Source organism: Teleopsis dalmanni, chromosome X (assembly GCF_002237135.1).
Source record: "Teleopsis dalmanni isolate 2A chromosome X, ASM223713v2, whole genome shotgun sequence".
In the NCBI taxonomy this organism is placed as follows: Eukaryota; Metazoa; Arthropoda; class Insecta; order Diptera; family Diopsidae; genus Teleopsis; species Teleopsis dalmanni.
This window is the reverse complement of record NC_051848.1, coordinates 36,586,664-36,600,107: the sequence shown is the minus strand read 5'-3', so window position 1 is coordinate 36,600,107 and position 13,444 is coordinate 36,586,664. Positions and strand designations below refer to the sequence as shown.

Here is a 13,444-nt window from a genome sequence, read left to right as displayed (position 1 = left end):
ATCTGCAGAATTTGTACGGTCTGTTATTGTGCTGCTTACCTGAGCTGCGTCTGCGACCGGTGGCTTCGAGATACAGATCGTCTTTTGTGATATAAACATAATATATAAAAAAAATTAAAAGACAAAAAACAAACATAAAAAACACAAAGTTTATTAATAAAAAATACAAATACAAATACAAACAAAAAACAAAAAACAAAATAAGAAAAAATTGTAATAACAAAGGATATGAATGACATGCAACTGCAATGAGACAAATGGCACATGACGTACAATGACAAAACTTACAAGATTTCTGGGATGTAGATGCTGATTTCGTAGACATACGCGACGGCGAGAATCGATCCATCTCTGGTGATAGCGAGGAACGTGTAAAACGTTTCACTGTTTCTTGGTACAAATCTACTTAAGAGTAAGTTGTGGTTGTGGTTGTGGTTGAGGTTGTGGTTGTGGTTGAGGTGTGGCAGTAAATGTTTCAGTACGCAAATGTATATAAAAATTTGCAGTAGAAGCGCATTGTGAAGTTCATTTACATGTACAATTTATTACACATTTAAGGTTGATATATGCAAAGAGGAAGTTCATTTCAAGCATTTATAGTTAACATAAAAAACAAGAAAAACAAATAAAATATATGAAAAACAAATTAAAAATAATATATACAAAAAATAAATAAAACTCTTCTGACTGACCACATTTTAAATTCATTTAAAACTTGGTTAATTGTTTGGGTTTAATTGTGTGGTTTAAGCCGCTTTGGAGGATTTAGGGTTAAAAAAAAAGTGCCAAAGAAAATAAATTTGCAAAAATTATTAATAAAGTTGATAGTTTCTGCGTTATTCTGTTTAGTTTAGAGGTTTTGTTAAAAATATTAAAACATGTTTTCTTGTTCTTGTTAAGCCAAAGGCTATAAAATTAATTATTTTTAATGATTTGTTTTTATTTAATTTTTTTTACGATTTTTGTAAAATGAACGGTTAAATTTGTTTTGCATATAAACAGCAAAAATGCACAGAAAGAGAAAATGTTAATCTTTTATTAATAAATTTTATGAACCTACGAGATTTTAACCGAGAATTGTGAAGCTATTTTGAAAGACTTTAATACAAACAAATATAGATAATCATACCAAAAGAATGATGAAATCAAATCTTATTTAAGAAATCTTATTTCAGTAAATAAATTATACAGGAAGTTATAACGGAATTTAAGTTATTAAACTTACATATATAAGTATAAATGCATATATGCACATATATATTATATATGTATCTATTCTACAGTTATTTACACGTGCTTTAAGTTAAGTTAATTGAAATGAGAGATTATACATAAATGATAATGGTAACAAGTTTAGAGATATAATGAACTAGAAATATGTTAAATATTTTATCCCATCCACATTTTTTAAATTGATAGTTTACAGATTATTATTGCACTATATAAAAGATATTGATTTTTTTCTTCGAATTTGTACTGAACCAGACTACAATTTTGTTCTGATTGCAGAAGTGACTGTCACGGTAACTCTTGTCATCGAAAAAATTAGTAAAAGTACCCATGTCACAACAACAGCAATAATTTAGTTCTAGCAAAGTTTAAGTTAATTCCTATATTAAATCATAACAAATTAGAATTGGTCTAATACTAGAAATTGGTTTAATATTATCAGCAGGGGTCTGATAAAAAAACATGACTAATATATAATAAATTGAAATAATCTTAATATCTGTTCTTAAGGGATATTGGATTATAGGACGACATGAAATCAAGTTGAAACTACCCTTTCGAAACTGTTGTAGATTGTGTTTTCCGGTGTTTTCTGGAGAGTGCAGTACTTGTTTTAGCTTAAGCTTATCTGGGCTCTAATCTTTAATTTACTCAACGATCCAACACTGATATTGGCCAAATATTTACACTTATTAATACGTTTGATTTGTTCTAAAACTTTTAACCAACCCTTTATAGAAATTTTCTGAGAATATGAAATCAAAACGACTTTATTAGCTAATTAAGTAGGTCTACAATATACATCCACTGTTACGGCGCTGTCACGGTAGGACTATAGAACTATTACAGATATTCCACTAGCTACAATTAATTCATACCAGAAGTAGATACAAGATAGTAATTACCAATAACGTTGTATACATGAAATACAGATAGGGTTGAGAACGAAGTATTGTCTGAAACATATTTTACGATACTGTCCTGCATTAACATGAACACGGTTAAAATATTTAGCAGGCACCACAATTTGAAAGATGTTTCTATTAGAATGGAAGTTTAAGCAACTTTTTTGATTCGCTTGAAGAGTTAACATCCTATATAATGTCTATTACAAATTTATATGTGATAGTACTGCAACAAGAGTTTAGTGATGGTCGGACTGCATTAAAAGTTTAATATCAGAACTGCTCACACTTGGAGAAGGCAAATTGATATGGAAATATCACACATGCTGGGAAAAGCTGGGGAGAGTTGAAGCTACTAGGCAACAATCGTACCGAGTGGAAGATCTTTGTTGCGGTCCTATGCTCCTCTTAGGAGTTAAAGGATTTATATATATATATATTGGCAGCAGTGCAAAACTTAATGCCAATACAAAAAATTAGCATTAATATCACATTACAGTTCGCGGTCTAGCTCCATTTGGAATCGCTAAAGAAGAGTAACCCTGTGCTTGATTCATAGAATGATCAATTGAATCTAAGCGATATTTATAGATTATGTTGTTTTATATGAAAATACATGACTTTGTTGAAAAATTGAGATTGTAATTGTATATTTAAAAAAAGAGTTTATATAAGAATTTTTTTGATATTAGGTTAGGTTAGGTTAAACCGGCGATCCCAGGGGGATCCACTTAGGCCCATAGGCCCATTGTGATACCATTGTGATTGATATTAAATATAAATTTAAATAATTAATTTAAATAAGCTTAGTTGTTTAATCATTTGATGTTAGTAGTCAACAGCTGATATGCTAGCTTTTATGCAAAGGATAGAAGGTATTCTGTTCAGTTAGGATCGATAAGGTCCATGTTATGTAAAGTATCGCGAGCACTGAAAACAGAAAATGAGAGAGAAAAACAAATGCCGGTCATTAATTTCGGCCATGAGTGCCAGTCCAAGCCATTCAATCAAAGCCATGTTTAGGCACAACCATAAAGTACAAAAGTAAACATGCATTTTTATGATAGCTCGATAAAGCATATTTTGATGTATCCGTGACACTCTATATAGCATGGGCCTAAGAGGCACAAGACAACAGTTTTGGCCAAAGTGCTCTACCCCCTAAATTTTTTTAATCTCTTCCTACTTCTACTTCTTCCTACTTAATAATAATATATTGAAAATGGCATTGTTAAATATTAATAAGAAGATTATATACTATATTAGAGTGTATTTCTCATTATATATATTTATTATTAATTATCTATATGTTATGTGTTATATGTTACGAACCAAAAATGTATAATAATAAATAATATGTAACCAATTACTAATTTGCGATCGATTAATTTATTTCCGATAGCTTAAAATGAAAGTGAAAGTAATGAAAGATAAGTAAACATAGCTGCAGCAATATACATATACTTATTTTTTTTTTATAATTTATTTGCTTTTTATATAATGAAAACATAACATATTTAATTTAAAAGATTTAATTATAAACCTAATTCAAGTTAATTTAAATTGGGCACGTATTTGCCATTTTGTGTTATTATCTTAATAATTCAGTGTAAAATTTTATAGATAATTTGTCTAAGATTGGTAGTGATTTTTATTGTTTTTTTTTTTTTTTTTTTTCAAATCACTAACAATCCGTATAAATAGAGTTTCTGGGAAAAAGTTGTAAAAGAAAAAAATATATATATCACATATATACAACAAACAATACAATAATAAGATACAATTGCTAATGTATATATGAAAATCCCATAAATCAATTAGCCCCTTGACACCAAATCACGGTTTTGTTTATGATTTTTCAACAATGCAACAAAACTCCGAGCATTTTCCATTTCAAGATTTGGGAATTAAATCGAATTTCAATTCGCAGACTTCAAGTCGTAGACTTCACTGACTTTGTCAGACGCACAGCACAACCGCCGCTCACTTTTAAATTATCTATCCATCTATCTATTATAACAATGTTGCGCCTCTTAAAAATGGGAGGTAACTGTGACTGCCTGTCGTGCTGTCTGTCCGTACGTTTAGTTTCCAATTGTTACAATGTTACTTTTTTATTATTTCTTTTGTAAAAAGCGCTTTGTGATTAGTTTCCACTCTTTTGTTGTAACAAATTTGATGAATTAACAAAAGAAGTTAAGTGCGAGTGCGAGTGCGAGTGCTTATAAGTCATAAATAAAATTAAGAGATACAAAAATTAACCGCACACAGTAGCTGTTTACAGTAGCGGCATAAAAAAAGCAAAATCAAAAAAAAAAATCAATTTTTTTTATCATAAAAATTTTTATTAAATATATTTGAGTTACACATGCGTAGCTATTGAGGTACGATGATTACAAATCATACAACAAAAGATACAAAATTTTAATTTCAATTTCAACTTGAAGTTGAAGTAGAAGTTGAAGTTGGTTTGTACAAATGTACGCTTCCCGCTATATGGCGGGCTGACCTTTTTGCTGACCTATTGTGATATTGCGATTTTTAATAATTTTTAGTTTTTGTTTTTCAAATTTTATTATTAATTATTTATCATAAAATTTTATAAACAAAATCAGCCAATGTTGTACTTTAGCATTTTAGCAAAATTTTTGCTATTCAAGGTTTATAGTATATTTTGCACAGCAGTAGCCTCCTCATAGTTAGTAACAGTTGGAAGCGCTCAATAATTTGCTTCATATTGTTTTTCACGACTTCTTGCATCGTTTTATTGTTTTATTACTTTTTTAAATTTATACAATTGAAATAAAATCAGGCTAAATTAAATACAATATATATTGTGATTAAAACTTAAATAAAATAAAATATAATTTTATAATTAAGCATATTAGATATCAATGGCAACATATGTCAAGGGAATCGAGGCGCACTTAGATCTTATGACCTTAGTATTCATAAAGATCTTGTTAGACCTATTGCAAATATTATAAAAAAATAGCATACTAAGACATTATGCGAATTCTGATTTAATTATTATAGTTTGCACAAAAACATTATACTAATATCATTACTTATAGTTTTGTTTATAGGTTAGGTTAGTATTATAGACCTTATAGGACTATAGCCTATAATCCTAGATATGGAATCTTAGATAAACTTAAAATAACCTGCGCTTTTAGTATATATAAATTAATGGCATGTCGAACTTGATGTTAAAAGGACCAGTAGAGGGAAGGCGGTACAAACCCTTCTCAAATAGCTATTAAAGCTGTATCAATTCCATAATTTCTCGTTATATTAAGTAGAAAAATGAGATCATGTTAAATTCCGCCGGAAGCATTAAGAAGTACGAGTTCTCGCTTATACTTTGATAAAAACTTCGTTAATAGAATTTCCTTAAAAAAGGAATTAGGAGACACTACGGATCGCAACATAAAGAAATTTGACAACAACAATTTTTTGCGACAAGTCAATAAAAATTGAGTTAATATTTCTTTAACAAACAGGCTTCGTTAATAGAATTTCCTTATAAAAGCAATTAGGAGACAGACCTGATCACAACATAAAGAAATTGGACAACGACAATTTTTTGCGAAAAGTCAATAAAAATTGTGTTAATATTTCTTTAACAACCAGGTTAAGAACGACATGGCCTTTATATTAAATATGTAGAACGTTTAAATCAGTACATAGTAGTAAATCGGAAGTATCTCAGATAATATCGGCTCTAGTGGACCGCGGGACTATTGAAAAGCATGCGTTAATATTTCTTTAACAACTAGTTTAAGAACGATATAGTCTTTATACTTCATACGTAGATCTTCTGAATCAGTACATAGTAGTAAATTGGAAATATCTAAGATAATATCGGTTCTAGTGGATCACTAGACTATTGAAAGGCATGAAGCAAGACTTGGCCTGCTCTGTCATCTCTTATCTAGTACACATCTACCGCTGCTCAAAGAGAAGCTGTTGCGCTTGCTTGAACATGGCTAAATACCAAATAACGTTATGTCTTGAGCAATTCGAATGGTTACAAAAAGTCCAGAACCATTGTTTACAAATACCCATATCCGTTGGATTTTTCAACATTTATACCATCGCAAGACTTTGCGCTTAGGAACAACAATTTAGAAACAATGTTTTACAGTTATTTCAATTACTTTTTGGTATTAAGCATTTTATTTGGCAAAATCGGTATTATAATGCGCCGACTGACTGTACTCATTATCGAGTGAAGAATGAATTAAGTTTTCACAAACTCTCATGTGTGCAATACGTAATATTGTTTGTCCTTCGCATTAGCCCTATATCATTTACATTTAATTGAAAGTTTCTCTGAAGAACAACAATTTCCCTGACAACAAGACCCTGATTAAAAGTTATGGCCTATCGGGGAAAAAAAATATATTAATTTGAATTCATTTTAACTATGTATGCTTAATAAAATCAAAGTTACTTCAAATAACCAAATTTAATTTAAAAAATAAAAAAAGTCCTCAAACCGGGAAATAGCTTTATTGTTAATCAAAATAATATCATAAAAAATATATAATAAACTAATCCAAATATATGAAATACAATATTAAACAAAATTAAAAGCAAAAATTATTCTTTCTTAATGTGTTTGAGTTGAACTACTTTGACTTTTTTGTGTTTTGAGGCTTTTTCTACTTTCACTAACTGTGAACGTTGCACGAAGAAACCAATATGACCGCATTAAAAAGATTATGCGGAAACTACAAGAGAGTGAGATACAATACTAAAAAATTACATTGCCTTAGCTGAAAAAAAAAATTATAAATCCAATATTTTCATATTTATTTTTTACACGCTTCACTGTAACATAATATAAAAGCATAAAAGTATATTTGCCCCTTTAAGTTTAATTATGCTATTTGTAACGCATAGAAAAATATATCGATAACATTTTAATAGCTTCCCAACCTATTTAAAAAAAAACGACTCTTCCAATTTCTGAATTAGCTGGAAAAAATTTTTTAAACAAATAAAAGTATATTATTTGCACCTTTAAATTTAATTATGCTATTTGTAACGCATGGAAAAATATATCGATAACATTTTAAGAGCTTGCCAACCTATTTAAAAAAAACGACTCTTTCAATTTCTAAATTGGCTGAAAAAAAATTTTAAATCCAATAAAAATATATTATTTGCACCTTTAAATTTAATTATGCTATTTGTAACGCATAGAAAAATATATCGATAACATTTTAAAAGCTTGCCAACCTATTTAAAAAAAAACGGCTCTTTCAATTTCTAAATTAGCTGAAAAAAAATTTTAAATCCAATAAAAGTATATTATTTGCACCTTTAAATTTAATTATGCTATTTGTAACGCATAGAAAAATATATCGATAACATTTTAAGAGCTTGCCAACCTATTTAAAAAAATCGACTCATTCAATTTCTAAATTATTGATTGGAAACTCTATACTGCGTTATTTGTTTATAACAAAAAGTAAACAGGTATAAAAATATTCTCGAATATTACTTCATCGTATAGTATTAAGCCTATATATTTACATCTCTTTCCCCTGATCACTGAAATGAAGTTTCCTCAATGCTGTAGAAACCTTCCCCATTCTCCATCCTAAAGGGTGGTTTTAGTGGGTTCAAATCTCTTCATCGTATATGAATTAGATATATACATACTTGGGCTTGTATTTAAATTTTAAGTACGAATCTTTTAGATTTTACTTCCTTCTTCAAAGAAACGAGAGAGAGAGAGAGAAGAGACTATGATTTTTTAAACAAATTTTAAAGTTCAATGAAAGCGTCGATTTAGATTTGTTTGAGATGCTTTTATTTTAGATTGAATTTTAAAATTTATTTAATTAAAAATAATAGCCTAGTAAAATAGTAATTATAATTAAAATTATTAAAATATGATCATGAAAGAAAGTTAATTGTTCTATTAAAGGTAGCCTCATCTATTTTGAAGATTTAAATTTGATCATGTTGAGATTTCTAATAAAAGTAGAATACTTTATTTACATAGCTGTGTTCATTTTTATAGTAAATACAGATATAGTACACTTACAATATATTTATGGATGTGAAGACTATTTACTATCATATCTTCTATTTTCATTTAATTATTTTTAAACAATTCTCTATCAATTTCAAAATGAATGAAGTATCACGAATTCATAATACAAAATATTTAATTCGATTTATTTTTTTATTTTTGTTGCTTTAAAAAAAAGAGATTATTTTTTTGGTGCCACATTAAACACATAAGGCAATATGTTCTGCAATATATCAAAAGATTTTGTTTTTTTTTTGTTATATGAGAAAAAAAATTGTTTTTAAAGTTTATTGTGTCGAAATGAATAGTTGAAGCTGTGAAGCTGAGAAGTCGTTAAGTATAATGTTACAATGGCACTAGTTTTTAACAAAAAAATGTTAATGCAAACGATAACCTTTTAATCACGGATAGCAAAACCTTTGACTTTTCAACATTTTAGAAGCCAGCACGTATCGCATAAGGTTGACTTTATGCATTTAACATTTTCGAACCAAATTGTGAGTTTTAGGAATGACCCAACCTTCACGCCCATATAAAAAAACTAAAATTTAAGTATTTAAACTACGGGTTTTTCTTTTTTAGTTTATAACATATAAAATTCGTTTAATGTTAAATTATAACTAAACGTCATCCGACATTTCCGCTTAGCAAACATTTTAGCTATTTAAGTACTCTTTTCACTGAATATGTGTGAGGGACATGCTGGCATCCAAGGCAATGAAATGGCAGACAAACTTGCAAGAAGAGAAGCGGCTTCAAAAATGATAGGCTTAAACTCATTCTGTGATCTAGGCAAAGGAACTCCATCCATTCTTATGAACGGCGCAGAGAAAAAAGAAAAAGAGAGCTCTGTTGGTGAAGGCTTTCAAGACTATCACAATCTAAAATGCTTTTAGAGACTTACAACCTAAAACGCATCAAAGATTGCATAGCATAATCAAAATATAATCTTAGAATTATTGCGAGATTATTGACCGATTACTGCAGATTGAATAATCATCTATCGAAGTCAGGAATTCAATCCAACTCAGGTTGTAGATACTGTAGAGAAGAGAAAGAAATTGCATACCATGTGTTTGGAAGCGCCCAGTACTGATGCACAAACAAAAGAAACACCTAGGAGGATATTTCATGGATTATTAGGATCCAAGACTAGAAAAAATAGGCTCTATACTGTTTGTCATTAAAGAAATTGGAATTGGAGAAACACTCTAATCCGACTAAGGGGCACAATAGATGCCACAATAAAACTTTTTTCGTTTTATTTGACTTAAAATGAAAATCTTAGTGTTTTGTTGTTTGAAAACTGATTCAATGATTAATTTTACTTAAAAGATTCATCGAAGTAGTTCATTAATAAAGCTTTTTATAGTTCGGTAGCTCACAGAATAAATGGTTTGTTTATAAAAAAACAATTCGACTTTTTAAATATACAGCATCTCAGCTAAGTACCTTAAAAATGTATTAAATGGTATTAAAATAAAAGTTTCTGTTGTACTTTTTTTTATAGTAAATTTTATATTTTTAGTACTTATAGTTAAACTTATTAAAGTTAGCTAACCTAATAGAAACAATTGATATTTACATATGTACTTATTATTTATTTTATTTTATCTATAAAGAAAACGTACTCATATATATGTTAAAGTCTATAAAATCTTTTTTTGTTTTATTGTCTCTTTTAAATAAATTTTATCGGGTAAACTAAGCAATAAATTAAATGTTTAAATGCACAATAAATGTCACTTTTAATATAATGCTTTCTCTCCGAAATAATGGGTGCGAAAATATGCAGCTTTTTTTTTTAATTGTTGCTCAAAACCACAAATTGTAAAATTTGTCATCAAGTAAAAGTAGATATGAGGTTTTGATGAAAGAAACTCACATATATAATTTGTTTTTATAAAAATTAACACATGCTATATGTAAAGTAAAAAAGTTTTTAGTATTTTATCTGTGACAGTTCTATATATAGTTCTTCTGTGATCTGTGACAGTTCTATAGATTATAGTACTTCAAAAATACTGAGGATGTGACCATCATCAATGACTGAAATACTGAAATTGCTAAATAAAAATGACAAAGAAACAAATATATTTATAGATCCTAAATCTATACCTAGAAATACGTAGAAATTTGATACCAAATAATTACTATCAAATTAATATAGGATGTCTTTTACAATTAATATATAACTAATATTAAAAATATATAAGAATTAAATATCTTCTCAATGACAAATTGCATCATGGAAGAACAATATTTTTATGAATAAATATAAAATATAAAATATAAAATATAAAATATAAAATAAATATAAATATAAATAAATGTGCAATATATTTTTGCATACTAGGATTTTACTCCAATATTGATTTAAGCTTTATTATAAAAATGATTTATATTAATTAATATAAACTGTACTTTGTTTTCTTATAGTTTTTATTTTATTTTTTAATCACAGTTGCATTTGCCTTTTTAAAAATTACGTTCATAAACTAAAATAAAAAATTATTATTCAAAATATTTATTTACTACTATTAACATCATATTTTCGGTTTCCTGATTTTATTTAAAAATTTCTGTAAAATGGACAATAATCGTTTTTTCAATTTTCTCAAGCATTTCCAACAAAAGAGTCCTGAATTAACACCGATGGAAGCAATTACCTGCGGTGGAATTTTATGGAAGTGTTTTCAAGAAAGTGAAAAAGAAGAATTTTTACCATTTAGTTACTCTATATTGAAGGGTGACTCTACTGAAATACTTCTTCCTATTGCAAAGCCCAAAACCTGTAGAGGTAAAAAAAAACGCAAACCTACTAGGAGGGGTGGCGCAAAGAAATGGTGGCCAAAAAAAAGTCAACTGGTTCCCCGACGTGTAGGAACGATCAAAAACAATAAGAAAAAATTTTTCGATACCGATTAATGGTAAGATGAGTTCCAATATACTAAACAATTTTTAAATAAAATAATATTTTTATAATTGACAATTTTAAAATATTTTTTTACATATTTTTTTCTTAGAACATTTTGTAAACCATCTATAAAGGTTTTACGGTATCAGTAGTACCTAATATATCCACAACCTGAAGGGCATAAGTAAATTTCTTATTTACCCTGGTTTAAATTTGCTTTGATACAAGCAATTTGGTGTTAAGGTAGTTACTAATTTTAAAATCCACTCTTGTTTTTTTTTAATTTTATATATGCATAAATAATATATGTTAACATATTTAATTTATTATTCGTATAGACTATAAAGGACGATAAAGGACGACAAAGGACGAATAATCTGGACTACATATTGGTATTAATAACTTCACATTTTCATAATTATTATTTTATATATTTTACTATTTCAATGTAATAAATTTATATTTTAGGAAATCGGTGAGGATTACGTAAAGTATTTCTACTTTTGAGAAAACGAAATTTAAAAGTGATTAAAAATATTTGGAAGCACGAGCATTAATAAAGATTTTTAAAGAGTATTTCATTTCATTTTTTTAATTTTTAATATCTTAAGAAAATCGAACCCAGTATAGATAGTATTAATTGATTGATCAATTTAGTAATATAACATTAAATAAAAATTAATAACTTTTCTTTAATATAAAATGACTGAAAGGATAAAATGAGCAATGCATTTTATATATTTTTGAAGCTCTGTGTAATAGTGAATATTGAAATTATATTACCAACGAATATTTTTCCATCAATACCATAAGAAAATAAAATTAAAAAATAAAAATATTAAAAATATTAAAAAATAAAAATATAAAACAGAATACCTATATTGAAATTTAACAATTAAAAATAAAAATACGATTAATTATTTAAATTATTCTACAGCAGTCTAATGATTTCGTACTAATATAAACACAGCAAGATTATTAATTAAAAATGTTCACATCAAAGTACCAAAACTCTAGAAAAATGAACGAACATTGAAGTCAAGTACGGTTTTAGGTTAGTTGGTTAAACTGCGCTGACTCTGAGCTTCAAATTTGGCAGGGCACGAGTTCGATTTCTGGTACTTAAAAAGTTATTTAAAAAGTTATTTACGAATAATTAAATATAAAAAATAATTCCAAGACCACTGATGATGGGTATTTGGCAATACTCGAAAGAACTGTATGGTCAGCCAAAAATTTAATTAATTAAAATAATATAAAATGAATTTTTGTTGTTGTAATTCACTACTATTCTAAAGCTTTTAATTCATTATTATTTCATTATTAGATGATTAATAATAATAAGAAATTAAAGATAAATTAAATTAAAAATTAAAGATAAATAAAAAAAAAAAGAACAATAAAAAAAAATTAAATAGCGAAGGTGTTTAAAAATCAATTTGAATGAATATTAAAATGCAATTTCCTTGCATTAAAATTTATTATTGACATTTAAATTAACAAATGAATAAAGTACGCCGTTTTTGCATATTAACAACACTGCACTCACAGCAACGATAATGTTCGTCATTATAGCTTTTGCAACATACGAATCAATGTGACGTGCTCAATACGCCAATACACCAATACGGCAATAACCAAAATAGCCTGCCTATGTAAACAACATCGTGATCACCATTGGCTGATGGTTGATGAGTCATCAAAGCAAAATTAACGATGCTACTGATATGATTTACTCTGCGCGTTTATTAGCATAGCTTTGCATTTAAGCTAGTGTTGGGCAGTGTATGCAAGACAAAATATGGTAAGATGGAAAAGGCTTTGAAAAAGGGTTGTAATTTATTAGGTAGTTGTATAGTCAGTACTAACTAATGGCATTGTAATTGCAAGTTTCAGTACGTCTCAACATATAAGAGTCAAAAATTGCAGATATATTCTTTAGATATATAATATTTAGAATATATGTACATATTTTTTTTTTGTTTTTAGAATGTAAATAGAAATTTGTATGCTAACATAAGATTTGTTCTACACAGAAAATCGTATGCTTTCAGGTGTAGGAAATATGACAAAATAATATTTACTTATTTCATATTTAAGTGAACACTATGCCAAAAATATAAAATACTATAAATAAAACAAAAATGTACAAAAATACTAAAGAAATAACAAAAAAAAAATTGTTTATATAGAATAAAGAAGCAACATTGGGTATGACGCATAGCTTTAAAAAACGACAAAAAATATTGTTACTGATCAATCAGTAATTAACAGCAGAAAAACGTAATTAACTTTTTATGCATTACGACCCAATTCATGTAGAGGTGTTGAAGGCGCAAAGGG

At 27.6% G+C, this 13,444-nt stretch overlaps 1 protein-coding gene and 1 long non-coding RNA gene across 6 annotated transcripts in view; one reads left to right on the top strand and one right to left on the bottom strand.

The window, feature by feature from the left end:
* The window catches only part of LOC119687741 (restin homolog), a 60,351-nt gene that overhangs the window by 35,363 nt on the left and 11,544 nt on the right, over positions 1-13,444 (bottom strand). For 3 of the 5 annotated variants that reach the window (XM_038102181.1, XM_038102184.1, XM_038102185.1), the window contains exons 2-3: positions 289-402; positions 40-81 (exon numbers count right to left, since the gene is read on the bottom strand). The exons of 1 other annotated variant lie outside the window; for it this stretch is intronic. In XM_038102181.1, the coding sequence (XP_037958109.1) occupies positions 40-81; positions 289-402 (156 nt within the window). The remainder of the gene's footprint in view (positions 1-39; positions 82-288; positions 403-13,444) is intronic. One more of the 5 variants, XM_038102182.1, reaches the window with a different exon arrangement.
* Positions 10,719-11,677, top strand: LOC119687747. Its single transcript, XR_005253257.1, has 4 exons — positions 10,719-11,114; positions 11,211-11,344; positions 11,440-11,493; positions 11,570-11,677. It is a non-coding gene; the product is annotated as an uncharacterized LOC119687747 (long non-coding RNA).